Source organism: Melospiza georgiana, chromosome 5, assembly GCF_028018845.1.
Source record: "Melospiza georgiana isolate bMelGeo1 chromosome 5, bMelGeo1.pri, whole genome shotgun sequence".
Classification (NCBI taxonomy): Eukaryota; Metazoa; Chordata; class Aves; order Passeriformes; family Passerellidae; genus Melospiza; species Melospiza georgiana.
In genome coordinates, this window is record NC_080434.1 from 18,191,398 (window position 1) to 18,206,372 (window position 14,975).

General features: G+C 42.8%; 1 protein-coding gene across 4 annotated transcripts in view; it reads right to left on the minus strand.

The window, feature by feature from the left end:
• The window catches only part of LEF1 (lymphoid enhancer binding factor 1), a 71,480-nt gene that overhangs the window by 16,413 nt on the left and 40,092 nt on the right, over window positions 1-14,975 (minus strand). For 2 of the 4 annotated variants that reach the window (XM_058024048.1, XM_058024049.1), the window contains exons 5-10: window positions 14,092-14,224; window positions 10,054-10,144; window positions 7,743-7,826; window positions 5,816-5,938; window positions 4,962-5,124; window positions 2,220-2,327 (exon numbers count right to left, since the gene is read on the minus strand). In XM_058024048.1, the coding sequence (XP_057880031.1) occupies window positions 2,220-2,327; window positions 4,962-5,124; window positions 5,816-5,938; window positions 7,743-7,826; window positions 10,054-10,144; window positions 14,092-14,224 (702 nt within the window). The remainder of the gene's footprint in view (window positions 1-2,219; window positions 2,328-4,961; window positions 5,125-5,815; window positions 5,939-7,742; window positions 7,827-10,053; window positions 10,145-14,091; window positions 14,225-14,975) is intronic. The other 2 variants (XM_058024050.1, XM_058024051.1) reach the window with 1 other exon arrangement.

Below are 14,975 nucleotides of genomic sequence, written 5' to 3' on the forward strand. Positions count from 1 at the left end.
TGGAAAAGTCTTGGGAGGAAGATTTGTTTTGCTCTCTATATGTCAGGCTGACTTCAAGTGCTAAAACATAAACTGAAAGCTGATCTGAGATCTACCTATGAGATAGCACAAGTGAACAAATAGAAGGCTGGGCTGAAAACTAGTTGTAAGCATTCCCAAGTAAGATAGTTTCTGACAACTGCAGCACACATCAACCCTCACATTGTGGAAACATTGTGCTTCTCATGTCTATCACACAATTTTGCATGACTGCTTTGGGTATCAGTAATAAAAAGATATGGAAAAGATAGTTTCAACTGTTGAATAACAATGTTTAACATTTTCTTCGAATTCCTAAAATCAGGCAAAATTCCTAAAACCGGGCAAATCAAAATAAAAGAACTAAAACCAAGCAGTACACTTTTTTCACTTGTACTGTTTTGTGAAACAGAAGAACCATCCCTAAGTAACTTCCAACCCTCAAAACACTACAGTAATACCTGTGATAAGTAATTAAAATTTCACTTTTTGACTGCCTAAGTTAGGAAAACCAAAGAGAAAAAAAAAAAAGATACTATATATCTGAAAAGGTTTCAGTGATACAGTGTGCTCTCCTATGATCACTGTCTGACCACCACTGCAGAGCGTGTGCATTCCCTGAGAGGCAGAGGGGAGGGCAGCAGGAGGAAGCCAGCAGAGTTCTTCATTGTAACATACAGGACTGGAGTATGTCAGAGCTATACTTCCACACAGGATGTAGGCTGGAAGCACATCAAAGAGATAACTCATACGTGCCACCTCACACTCTGCAAATGTCTGTCAAGGCGTTTCAGAAAGCGCAGGTCTGCTGCTCGTGCTGTGTGGCACAGGCTGGGGCAGAGCACAGCTTCTCAAAGCCACATGGTCAAACAGCACAGGACCATGCTGAAGCCTGATGGCCAGTAAGCACGAGCTGACAAGACTCCAAAGTGGTGTGATTTTCCAGCAAGTCAATTTGAGACAAGCTAAACCTCCTTGTTTCCAGGGAATCTTCCCTAAGACCCTGTTTGTTCCCAGCTGTATTTCAAAGCAGCTCTGTTGACATGGTCTGGCTACTGGAAATAAACCCTACCTGTGTAGTGGCAGGACAGTTTATTGGCTGTATAGAAAGGACAGAAAGAAGCTGCTAGGGCTTTCAGTTGTGGCTGTGCTTAGAAAACTGGGCATGCATGTCAGCAAGACCAGGGCATTTCCTTCTGAGATGATCACATAGTTTCTGTGTCAATGCATTCTCTGCTAGTTTCTACAGTTTCTGTTAACACTGTGTTTAGGTACCTCAATCCTCAATGTCCAAAGACATCACTGAAGTAGAGAAAAGCTGCTGTCCCCCTAATGCAGAAGGAAAATTGAGCCAGATATATCATGTACATTTCCTATCCCAGTAGATGGTGTCACATCTAATGGAGGGACAGAAAGCAGCTCAGAGCTCAGGTTAGGATCAGTCTCTCAGGACTGCAGCATCTGAGTTTGATTTCATCACATTTGGCTACACTGACAGCTCACTGTAGGCACCAGAGTGCAACCATGCAGCGCAGCCTATTGGATATTTAATTATAAAACAAGAATAATTGTAAGAAAACTTCTTAACGTATACATATATATAGGTATATGAGCCTATAGACATATATACATACATATATATATATATATATATATATATATATATATGTATAGAGCCTATAACAGTAGGCGCTATCATGAAGGTTACTTATACAAGATTTCCATATGGACCATTCTGAATTAATTTCATCTGAAGTTTAGTCTGCCTTAGACCCCTGGGCTTGCAGTTCTCCTGAAAATAAAACATCCCTTTTTTTCTCAGGTCTAAGAAAGATTTCTGGATAATAACTTATCAGATAGAAAATGAGGGAAAATTCAGAGGTGTGCAGTACAACATGAGCTTCCAGACAGTACTGGCCATTGTCTTAGGAAAAAAAAACTTTCCATGCTATTTTTTCCCCTCAAAAACTGTGAATTTTGTAAGAAGCATCTCGACAACAAAATACCAAGTTTTCTGGGTGCTTGAAGTGAAAACAAATTTTTGTTTTCACTTTTGTTTTGGTTTATGCTATATGTATGTTCACCATCTCTTCATCCAGAACTTTCCACAAGTTATAGAGGAAAATAAGAAACAATAATAATTTTAGAAATTACAAAAAGAAAGTGAATTTTAAAAAAGAACCTTCAAGTGAGTGACTTACATAGTTGTCTCTTGCAGACCAGCCTGGATAAAGCTGCATGTGTAGCTGCCTTTCTTTACGAGCTAGTTCATAATATTTTGCTTGTTCTTCACGGGAGAGAGCATGCCACTGCAAACAAAATAAACACAGCTTTAGACTAGGAACTAACTTATACCTAGGCAACAGATGACTTGAGCAAGTGTTTTAGTGACTTTGATTCAGTCCTTCCCCACTGCAAAAATGAAATTCATTAGCAATTACAAGCACCTGTGTTTATTAACAACTTTCAGGCATTTGTCAGCTCTGCAACTGCCAAGTGCCTTGAGCAAGACAAAATTATTTATGGAAACAGGGCTCACCAAATAATCTGCTCACAGAACCGTTCTCTCCCAACACTACTTAAAAAAACCAACAACAAACAAACAAAAGCAAACCCCAACAAGAAAACAGCAACAAAAACCAGCCTTTAGCTCCTGACAGAACTGAGGGGGTTTGTGCTGCTTTTCAAGGGCAGCAATCTCCCCTTGACAGAAGGGTCTGCTGTCTTGGTTTCAAGCAGCCCCTGGATACAAGTTTTCAATGCCAACACAGAAGGCTTTCCGTGCACCAACAACCCTATTCCAAAATCAACTTCTAAGTATTGAAATTTAAAGTACCTGCTTTCTGATTGAAAAAGGAAATGACAACTGCAAAAGTTTCAAAGATAAAGAAATTACAAATTATATGAGTTGACCTTTGTAGCCAAGCAGGAATAAATCTCCTGGTTTCATGTACTTAAAAGTAAACCCCCCCCCCCCCCCCCCCAAAAAAAGGCAAACAAAAATAACTCACAACCTGCACATTTGGAAAGGTACCAGCTACATTAGTATCTAATAATTTTGTTGTTGAAACACCTATCAGAGACCTGAACCAGAAGGAGTAAAGGAGTAAAGGCCTTTTATTTAGAATTAAGTTCCACTGCTGCAGCATTAGATGCATCTTCTTGTTTGACAACATCCATGGGGAAGTAAGGGGAGAAAAAGTTATTCAAAAATCTAAAAACCAGACAATCATTAAGAAATCATTAAGACTTTCATACAAGACTGACATACAGAACTAAGATTTCAGATCACATCACTTTTGTATGATTTAATATGTTGTTTGGTTACACAGCAGAGGATGGCTCTTGTCTGCCTTGACTTGGCAAGTTGGATGTGTTGTTGAGAGCCCAGGAGCTCAGCCTGTCTGCAACTCTCAAACTCTGCAGGCACATTCAAAAACTGGAAGGTGGTAAACACAATGCTGGAGCCCAGCAGCATGCAAAGTGTCAGCTCAAGAGAACAGAGGTGGCTCCTCCTCTGGGACAGCAGGGTAAATAATGACCAGGATGATTGAACACAAAACATTTGACAATAATTAATGCCCAAGCAATTGGATAACTCATGCCCCGTTTGCACCACAGGAGAAGTGGAATTTGAGGTACTTTCATGGAGAATAGTAACTTGAAAAGAGGAGTCCAAGCTGCAGAAAAAGCACACAAGACTGAGGCTGATTCCTTACCAAAACAGAGATAAATAAGCCACTGCCCTGGTTCAGGCCAAGAAAACAAGGCTGACACACTAAGCAACTAAGATCAGTCCTCTGGGACTGCCATCACCTGTAAGGGTAATTCACAGATCACAGAATACTTTGAGTTGAAAGGGACTCTCAAGGATCATCAAGTCCAACTCTTAGCAAATGGCTAATAGATGATCCTAGAGACTTGCATGAAAGCATGGAAAAGGCAAGTGCCAAGATGTCCTTTAAGGGGAGTAACAACAACAGAAAGCAGAAGACTGCATGAACTGGGACAAGTACCATTAGATTTCAGCTCTGTTTGGAGGGGGAAGTCTTCCAACTGTAATATAAAAGGAGCACTTTAAGGTCATGTAGAGATTTCCCACTTAAAAGTACAGGGTTTTCAGAGAGTCACAGTGCCTCTCAATACTGCCTTGATCAGTGATCAAAAGGAGGTATTCATGGGGAATTTGAATAATCCCTACTCAAACTCAGATCAATACAGAAAGTCATCCCTTTCCTCATTTCTGGGAGTCAATTGCAAAATGGGCATTTACCTCTGCTGCCTTCCCTTGGATGAACAACACTGGCAGAGAGCACAAAGGCTGTCTGTGAGTTGGCCTGCATAGGGTTTTCTGTGAGCCTGGAATGTACAAAACACACCTACCATGCCACAGAAGCATCCAGCACTCAGCATGGCTCTGCTACATGAACTGGCACATCAGTACACAGCTGATGGCTTCAGAGACATTCAAAACTTGGCTGGGAAGGTTCCTGAGCAACCTGATGTAACTGGACCTGCTTTGTGCAGATGTTGGACTACATGACCAACCTGCGTGGCTACTACTGGACCATGTTATATTCACTTTTGAGTTTCATCTCCAGTGGCATCCAGTGTTCATCTCTGAACGATCCCTTCCTGCCCTGATGGACACTATCCTAAGGAGGGACCAGAATGTGATTAGAATGCTCCTTCTATGTGTGACTGAGGTTATTTAATGTCTGAGATTCTGACACCATAACGTGAGTGGAACAAACACAAATTTGATGATGTTGCTAATGCTGAAAAAAGAAAGTCAAGATACTGTTTTTATTTTTGTTGCATGTTTTATCTTCTGTAGCTAACTTGATAGTTGCACATAAGTTATCACCTCAAGCAGAAAGCCAGCCTTCACACTCAGTTAAGGGAAACACAAATTAGCAGCACACAAACCCTGCTGTACATACCCTTCTGCCAAGGATCTGGTTGATAGCTGCACTTTCTTTCAGAGTACACTCTGCTACAACGTTTGCTCTCATTTCTTTCATGTACAACATGAAAGCATTCAAAGGTTTCTTAATATGAGGTCTTTTTGGCTCTTGTTCTTTTCTCTGTTCGTGCTGAGGCTTCCTAAAACGTGGTTGGGAAAGGGAAAGGAAAGGAAAAAAAGCATTAATTTGCCTTCAACCTAAAAAGATCCAGTGGAAAATTACTAACTTATGGTTACAGTAGCACTTAAGTACTAGGAATGAGAATTGCAGTGGTCATGTTCCATCCACTTTCCTATCTTTTAGTTTAATACTCAGGAAGGACATCAGGTTGACATTCTCTAGCAAGTAACATTTAATCTGTGAATCTGCTCCAAAGTTGTCTCAATTCTCTTTCTGAAAGACTAACCATGGTACCCTAAAAGACCACTGCCACAGGCAGGAGAATAGCTTCTCATCCCCTTCTTTCCTGGGTCTTTTGCCTTGAGTACTAAGCAATGCCACTGCTTTTTACTAGTGAATTTTGCAGGTAAGAACTTTTCCAGCAGAAGTTCATGAGTTCACACTCAAGCACTAGTCACAACTGGACAGGTTCATGATTATGGTTGAATGGAGATGGCTGTTGCCAACAGCTTGAAAGTGTTGGACTGGAATGAAAAATGGCTTCGCATTACCCTTATCAAACACCAGTCCCTGTTTTAGTTATAGGAGAAGAGTTAAAATTCAAAGAGGTCATGAAAGGCACTTTTTTAAAGCATCCTTGACTCTTCTTCAGATGGAGTTAGTTCTCAAACGTTTATTCATCAAGGGCTAGAGCAGAAAGGCAGACTCACACATGCATTAGCTCACTGTCGTTGTGCAGATGTTCTTGTTTTACTTGAGGTGTTACAATAGCTGGGTGAGGGATTCCAGTTGTGTGAGGGCCTGGAGGACCAGGAATCATGTGATGTGAAAACCTAAAAGAGAAAACAAGGCAAGGTCTGTAACCCCACTGAAGACAGCATCAAACATGTATGACAGCAGCAGGACACTCCAAGAATGCAAATGCTGTGGAGCTTGCAATTAAGACAACTCTTAAAAAGCACACCAAAGATATTTGGCTAAGATTTGTGCATTGTAGCCCAATTATTCAAGAAAAACAAACAAAAAAAGTGAGTCAACATTTTGGTTGTAAAGAAGTTGTTTTATTACCTTTCGGACAGAAATATTTAATATTTGTACTATTGCACTGTCTAGCAATAAAAATACACATTTCTTAACCAAAAAAAAATGTATTTCCACACCAAGATATAAACATCCTTGAAATATCCACCACCAGCCAATGCAAAGGAGGAAACTGCCATGCAGAAAAAAATAAAATGAAAGAAGAGTCTTTTCAAGAAGTCTCTGATGGCTTTCTTTACTTTTCCAGGTACTTAAGGTAAAAGATTTTAACATCATTTCATCTGAACCCACTATTCTTACCTCGAATGCTTAAAATAAACTTTGAAAATCCTGCATCCTGGATGACGGATGGGAGCAGTGAGAGATTTTTTTGTCCTAATTAAAGCTTCCTTTCATTTGTACAAGAAGGAAAATGAAAAATAAAACCAAAATACTGCTAACTGAATAATCCCACCTTACTAACCCAGGTAGTTCTCAAGGACAGCTGAGACAGATCTTGAAGGTGCTAAGCATTGCAAACTCAGGTGCAGCAGAAAACCTGCATGCTGCATTTTAAACTAGTGGAAAAGCTCATGCTCTCAAGTTTTGCTGAAGGAGTGATGGCTAAGGAATGCCATCCAGCCTTTCACCATTCCCTAGTCTCCTTGCTGCCCTTTTCCTTCATGTGATCAAAATAAAGGAAACACAAAGCCCTGTAACCAAATCAAGTGATTTTATCATGGAGAAAGAATGTGTTTTCTTCCCAATCACCCTGACAGGCACATGCTTATCATTCCCCTGTAAAGAAGTGAAGGGACAGTGACAATCCAAAGGAGCCCACACACGAAGAGGTAAGAGGACCTACCACTTATCAAGTGGCCTGCCTTAAATCCCTGTGCAGGAGGATGTCTCTCTACAGATGACAGAAAAAAACCCCAAGAATTGTATTTTGCAACCTCTTGTACACCAAGCACAGGATGCAGAAGCTGTCTTTAGAATGCAAAAGCAGAGCATAGGAGGTCTGGAGTGTGTCATGGCCAAGTCTCAATTAGCATTGCTTGCTTGCACTTAGACATAAAGACACAGTGCCTGAGTCACACACCAGTACAGTTACTGTGCTGGCATCCCCTGCCATTAGTGGCTTTGGGCTATGAAATACCTACTTGTGAGCAAGATTCCTCACAGCATTACCTATGTGATTCAAGACTAATTACCAACAACTTTGAAATTGGGACTAGAGAATGCAGACTAGAGTGACAATCCACCTGGCTGCATACTGACATGAGCAAAACCCAAGGATGCTATGCACAACACCATGTGTTGCATCTAGAAATGAACTAATGACTAATTTCAGATGAAATAGCTCAATTAATTGTTGACAATTCACTGGGTGCTCCTCATTGCAACACTTCAGAGACTGACAATAAAATGCTGAATGAGACCAGTGTGGGATCCAGGCAAACTGCATATACACACAAAAGTTAAATAAAAATGTATGCATAAGGGTTTAGCTGACTGAAAAGCAAGCAAAGGCAGACCAAGATGCAAGCAGAAGAGCAACTTGCCCTCTAATGCCAGCAGTTACTCCCCAGTCAGTCATTCACCTCCTACACCTACCTGGACATGGAAGGGTCGACTGAGAGTGAGGATGGATAGGGCTGCCTGAATCCACTCGAGATGGGATATACAGGCTGACCTTGCCTGAGGTCACAGAAGAAAGGAACCCATCAATCATATGATATGGTATTCAATCGTTATTCTAGAGTTACAAGCTCTTGATGGGAACTCAGTACTAGTCACAAATAAATAGTAAGAGCTAACACTTTCAAGAGTTCTGCTAATGAAACTAATGAATGCTTAAATGCTTTGAACTTTCTCCCTTGCTATTGAAAGATTCCCAATCTAAGTTTCCACTGGGAAGGAAAACAAAACAACCCACCTTCCTCCCCCCCAAGACACACATACTCATGCACACTTCTCTATCTCCATCCCTCTCTCACCCAGTTTCAGAAGCACTGGAATCAGATTTGTCAAACAAGCTCTTAGGAAAAAAGCATCTTATTCCAAATAGTTCTACTGTAGATCAGTGTGAGAACACCAGATGGTGAATTATTAAGCTAAAAAGCCTTTTGAACAGTTTTATTAAGTCTTTGAAAACTTATGACTCTCTCCATTAGCATATGCTACAGTGAAGTACAAGTGGACAGCTTTTCTAAGTAGAAACTGATTCCATAAAAAAACCCCAACCACATAAAAGCCCACAGTGACACAAGCCTATCTTACTACTTAAAGATCAAACTTTGTAGTCCAGTAAGAGAAGCTTGTGTGAAGTTCTTGTCTCCTTTGCACTTTAACCTATACAGAATATTTTGCCACCAGTCCATCACTTGAGGTCTTTAATTTTTATCATCATCACTAAGTTTTGATTACTTGATGACTACAATGAACCTCCTGAAGTAGCACGCGATGGTAGCATGAGCAAATACCAGCCCAAACACCTCTACTAGCCAGAGGGACACCACACACATCAATCCTTTTTGAACAATTGCTTATCGACTGGTCAATCAGCTCTCAGATGAGAAAAAATGGAACCTGGCCTCTGTAAGGTTCCAAGAGTGAAATCTGTAAGGACACAGATTTCAGTCTTGGAGCATATTACTGGAAATGAACAGTGCTTAAAGGAAAGAGGAAATGAAAAAAAAAAAAAAAAAGCTGAAGGAAGTGTCAACAGTGCTGCCACACAGCAGGGAGCCATAGCATAAGGGACAGCTGAGTATGTCCCGCTGTTGGTGAGTGCTGCTGAACACATCCCTGAGCCTTGTAAGGTTGCATCTTGTCTCTCCTCTTCTTTCTCTTTTCCCTCTTCCCTCCCCCCAGTTTCTGCACTGAGAAACCATTCAGAAGAAATGACTGACCACATCTGGAAAATGCATGCTAGCAACTGCCTGGCGGCAGTGGAAGTGAGGAGTCAGCTAAGCAGCAGAATGGGGAAAGGGGGGCTGAAAGATTTAAAAAATAGATGGTCAGATACTTCCATATTTTAGTTTGATATCTACTAATTATTTGTTCCAAAAAGGCATGTGGCCTTTCCTGAAAGATATGCCAGAAATATAACATTTCACCATCTTCTGCTCTCTACTTTCTCTGCCTGTTGTCATCTGGATCGTGTTTCCCTCCCATGGAGACATCAAAAAATAAAAAAGTCTGTATCTCTCATTGAATGGGCACAGACTAGTCACAACATAGATTCTAAAGCACTGAAATTGTGGCTGAGTTGCCTTATTCCCTGCTCCAAGAGAACTGAAGGCAAGTACATATCTAACCCAAGCAGACATGAAGCACCCTGCCAAATCTATCTCTCTGAAAATACCACATTTCCTCCAAAAGGAAAATGACACCCTGAGTGGCAGCAAGAGATCCTGAGAGCATTAGCAAGAGCGGCAAGATCTCCCAGTGACAGAGACCTCTCTGTACAGAAACTGTAAAAAGCAGCAGGTTACAAAAGTTTGTTCTCCATCTGGGGCAGTTTCAAGATTTAACCCCCCCCCCCCCACTTCAAAGTTCTTTCTTACCTCCCATCTCCTCAGTAATTGAAATTTTGTTTATTAAAAATTACATTTAATTACTTGAGAACCGTTTGCTGCTATCTTTCTGAAAACTAAGAGCCACAAATCTGAGCCATAAGAAACATACAGACTTCAAAGTGAAGTCTACACACTTCAATTCCTGTATGTGTTCAAAAAACAGATTCATTTCATTTCAAAGATCGACTTTTTTACTTTTTTTCATCTTTTCAACTAAAATAAAGTAGCAATTTCTTACTGGAATGACATTATTATTATTTTGCTACAATTGTGATTGCTGCAATTGATTCAACAGGAAATGGTGTGAACATGCACCTGTCTGAAAAGAAGCTAAAAAATCTTACCAGCCAAGAGGTGGTGTTATCTGTCCAACCCCCCCTGGAGACAAGGGAAAGAAGGTAGGGAGATCAGGAGCTGGAGGATGCCTGGACATGCCTGTTGAAAAGCACAGAAGAACAAGTGAGCTTCCCCTCAAAATACTGCATATATGACCTACAGTTCCCAGCTGATACTACAGTGGAACTAGTGCTGTGGATAAGGAATAACCACCTTCTTGGTTAGTGTTAAAAGCAAAAGGCTCCACGGGCCACCTTTAAAACAGTTTGCACACAATACTGCAATTCAAAGGGAGATATCAGAAAAAATAACATGGAAGGAGGAAATAAATGTATGGGGAAAGACCTGTGCAAGTTTAGATCTCCTGTGAAGTGCATTAGGTGCTACTGTCCTCTCAATGGTCTCACCAAACCCAACAGGATCCTGAGGACCTCTTCTAACACATCATGAAACAAGGGGAAAATAAAGCGTTGTCAAAGAGGCAGAACAGCAGAGCTATTAGATTAGGTAAATTGCTACTTTTATATTTTCACGGGTTCCCTTATGGACTCACAGATTTTGGAAACTTGCTACGACAGAGGATCAGCGGTTAATTAAGAATCATTTTCAGGCCTGTAATGGTCACACTTGATATGATTCATTTGGCTTCCAATTGTCACTCCAGTTCCAACTAAGCTCTTCATCAAGTTGACTCCTGTGGGCTCCAAGGTCAATCTGTTTTGCAATGGTAGTATTTCATGGAAAAATAAGAGTCCCATCAGGAATGATCCATCAGCTCACATTCCCCAGAACACAGAGTCCTACAACTGCAAGAATCACCTCAAGATTAAAGCTAATCCTTATCCCAAAAGGGTCTGTGGTCTCCATTCTTCACCTAAACCTTGTTCCCCCAGGAGACATGGAATTACAGTTGCAGAGGCCACAAAGACATTGGTTTATTTAAATGTGTTTGGGGAAGAGGGGGTGAAGCAGAAGGAATTGTTAAGTCTACTTCACATGTTAAATCAGCTGCTTTAAAAGGGTATTAAATATTTATATGGTGACACTCCGAAGGTCCAAAACTGAGCATGTGCTACCTTGAGACTTAGTTTATAGATTGATATTACTGATTTATTCCCCTGCTCAGTTTGTACTTAAATCTTCAGAATTTAATTACAAGATTTGAAGAATATCTGTTAGGACTGTGTACAGGAAAGCATAGAAAATAATACCAGCGGTGTCATTGTCTCAAAAAAACTGGATTTTCAGACTTGGAACCACAACCTATGTGAGAATCGAATTTCTGGCCAGCTGTCTTTTCAAAGGTGTAAAACAGCTGGTAGCTGACAGGAAAGGAAACACTTTACATATCCCAGGGCTTTTACATGAGAGGGAGCACTCTTTCCGAGTGGTTGAAAGAAAAGAAAACCAAACAAGGTGTAAAAGAAGCCCAGCGTCTCATCTCTCACATCTCTGATGATGACTGATGCTCCTGGAAGTGATGACATGACCTTGCCCCAGCCAGACCAGGTTCTGCACACGAAGCTGGGCCACTCCTTCCCCAGGATCTGCAGTTCTGACCCATGGAGACAACACTGCTCCCTCTGAACTAATGCACATTTGTTATGGCTGTTCCAAAACTTGTGGCCCATTATGGAGGGCTACCAGCACCTAGCGCCCTCAGAAGCACACCAGAGCTACCACATGGCCAGAGCCCTCCAAAGCAAGTTCTCTTGAGAGGGTTAAGAAAAAAATTAAAATTAAATAAAAATTAAAATAAAAAAATAAAGAAGTGACTGCCTTTAGGAAGGTGGTGCTGTGTGTCCATCCCAAAGTGCCTTGGGTACAAGAGGCAGTCCTGAGGGCAAGCTGCTGTGGACCCCCTTGTTGGAGGATTTTGGTGGGAGGAGGGCACCAGAGCTAGGGCGCCAGGGCAGTGCCTTGTTCCAGACCCACAGTGGGAGGCGAGGACAGAAACAATGGTTGGAGGCGTTTGGCAGAGGACCTGAGGAAAAAAAAAATCCTCTCTTTGCAGCAACTGCATGGGCTACTTCAGTGCGGCTGCTCCCACACGCCGGTGGCGCCGAAAGCGGGAGTATGGACGGAAGGACCACACACATCAAGGAGACCATCCCAGACAAAACCAGTAGTCTCCAGCCTGCATTATCCACATCATCCATCTCCATCTTTGCCAGACACTGAGCAAAGGGATCAAGAGCCTGTTCAGGAACTCCAGAGGGCAATGAGCTTTGTGCCTCCTGGCAGAGGCCCTTAGCAGGCTTGCACTCGTGACTGGTGGGATGCTGGACAGGGGAGAGGGTAGAGAAGAAGCAGAAGAGAGGATGTGCAGCAAAAACAAAAAACCAACAAACCAGATGTTGTTCAGATGGGGTCTGCTGTACAGGAATACAAAAATAAACTGGGGTAAAGGCAAAAAGATGGGGCACAGAAGGGCAAACTCAGCATGCAGTACGCAGAAACATCTTAAGCTCACAAACTGCAGCAGCGGGTTGTGCCCCAGCTGTCACAGCCAGCTTCTGCAAGAGGTGGAAATCCCATTCTCTTATCGCGTGGCACCCCTGGGATTTCAAGGAATGAGTGTGAATATCCTTCTCCTGGGCACTGATGCAAAGGAGGAAGACAAATGAGGACAGGAGGTCTCCATTTGCTTCTTCCAAGTCTGAAACAGATATTGTATATGTATTTACAGGCCAGGTTTCCAGGCAGAGTGCTTTTTGTATTCCCCCTCTCTAGAAAAAAACAGAACCTAACTAACAAACAGCAAAAACCACACAGAGCCACGAGGCCATAGCATTTTCTGGATGTAGCCCATGTTATTATCTCCATAGCACAGCCAAAATAAAACCTAGGCATTCAGGGAAAGACAGAACAAAAAAAGTCTCTCTCCCTGAGCAATGACTAAAAGCCTCTTCAGATAAATGGGACAACTGTGCATATGGATGTGAGCCCAGGTAAAGCAGAGCTTCAGGACTTTGTCAAATGGGTGCCATAACACATGGTGGGACATGCAAGCGCAGAGAGAAGCAGGGAGAGGCACCCTCCTGGACCAGTTGTGGCACTGACAGGCTTCCTGCCCATGCAGAGATGCACAGACTACAGTGAATGCCTTTGTAAAGCCTCTGCTCTCTCTCCTTCCCTCCTCACCACCAGCTCTCCCATGTAGGCTTTTTGTGCTCAGGTTCTTACCAAACCCTGGGTCAGACCCATGATGGCCATGGCCATCCCCTTCCACCTCCCCAGCTTCCATCACATCCCTCCCCAGCTCCTGCAACCCATTGCAAGCAAGCAGACCCTTCCCAGGAATCCCTTGTGTTCTCCTGGGTATAGGGCATCAACTCTTGGCACAGGCTGGGACTGACACCTTGGAGACTGTCCCCTCTTCCCTGGGGGCCTGCAGACTGACCCTGAGCAGGGCTGGTCTGACATTCCCACATGTGCATCTAGGAGGCTTTTGTGTTTGCCTTAAGGGGTCCTAGAAATGCAGAGAAAACTGACATCCATGACTCAGACATCTAAAAAGATGCTTTCTGTAGAAGGCACCTCCCAGAAGAAGGTTAAAAAATGTTGGATTTGTAAAGCTTTTACTTGCACAGGTTCAAAACTAGTTTTATGGGCCATGCTTTGATTATGCTAACTGACATATGGACAGCCAGAATACAAGGACATAAAGTGAAAGAAAAGCTTTCAGTAACATCACTGCTTAAGCACTTGTCCCCTGTTTTCAAGATGGTTGTCCTTTCTGTATTTGCATGCTGCAAGCCTTGGGCACCACAGGAGATGGTGAAGACTGGCTGCTATTTACTGAGATTTTGAAAGACTTTGATGAGAAAAGCAAGCCCAAATTATCACATTAGATGGAACACAAAAATTTAAGCAGCCACGTTAAGCATCAGCATCACGACAGAATGACCACGTCTGAAAGTGGGCATATGCACCTGGAAGCCTCCCTCTAAAATATTACAAATTGGTAATATTGGTTCTGTCAGCAGCACAAAGGGCACCAGGGCTACCCTGCATCCCCACTGTGCTGGAAAGGATGGGCTCACCTTGTTTGGAGCTGACATCAGAGGGGACGTGAGACGGGTGTGACCCCGGGGAAAAGTGCTCATCGCTGTAGGTGATAAGAGGGGTGAGGGGGTGAACCGCATGAGAAGGCTGTACCACGGGCACCTTGTTGGACTGCAAGAGAAGAACAAAAATTAAATTGTGTTAGTGAGAGGAGGCTTCTGCTTTGAAAAAAAACCCAACCACCCAACATTTCCAAAATGCTATTTTTAAATATTTGCATGACTAAAGCGGGGGAAACAGATGGACAGACATGACATTGGGGCTAGTGGATGGAAAGCAGGTTTGCTGCCAGAATCGGCATCCTCAAACCACTGGCACCCAAAGAGGGATGCAGATATTGAGGAAATGCAGGGAAATGGGTGGGGGCCGGGAGCAGGAAGAAAGGCATTTGGGAGCCATTGAGACGGGCTGCGGAAATGGCAAACGGAGAGCTGCAGGGCAGAAGGAGCAACGTGCTGGGCAGGCAGGCACTGTGCACCAAGGACAGCAGAGTCAGCAGCAGGGCTGGAGAAACCCTTTGGTTACAGGAACAGCATTTAAAAATAAGGCTTAAAGTGCAGGTTTGCCATATCTCCAGCCTTAAAAGCTTCATCAGCTTCTCTCTTCCCTCCCACCGCTCTTCCTGCATAGCCATGGCGTGGCACAGCTGGGACAAACCCCTGCCATCACCAGAGGAATGGCAAGTTTGTCCCTTGCAGTTTTACAAAGTCTGGTTGAAAACTCTTGTCTGTCTAGTGGGTAACTAAAGGGTCACCTTTAGAAGGCTGATTTCATACAGGAGCAGTTGGCAGTGACCTCTCAAGAGGGTCAGTTAGAGGGGAGGCACAGGAGCGCAAGGAACAGCTGGGAAGCTGCTGACTCT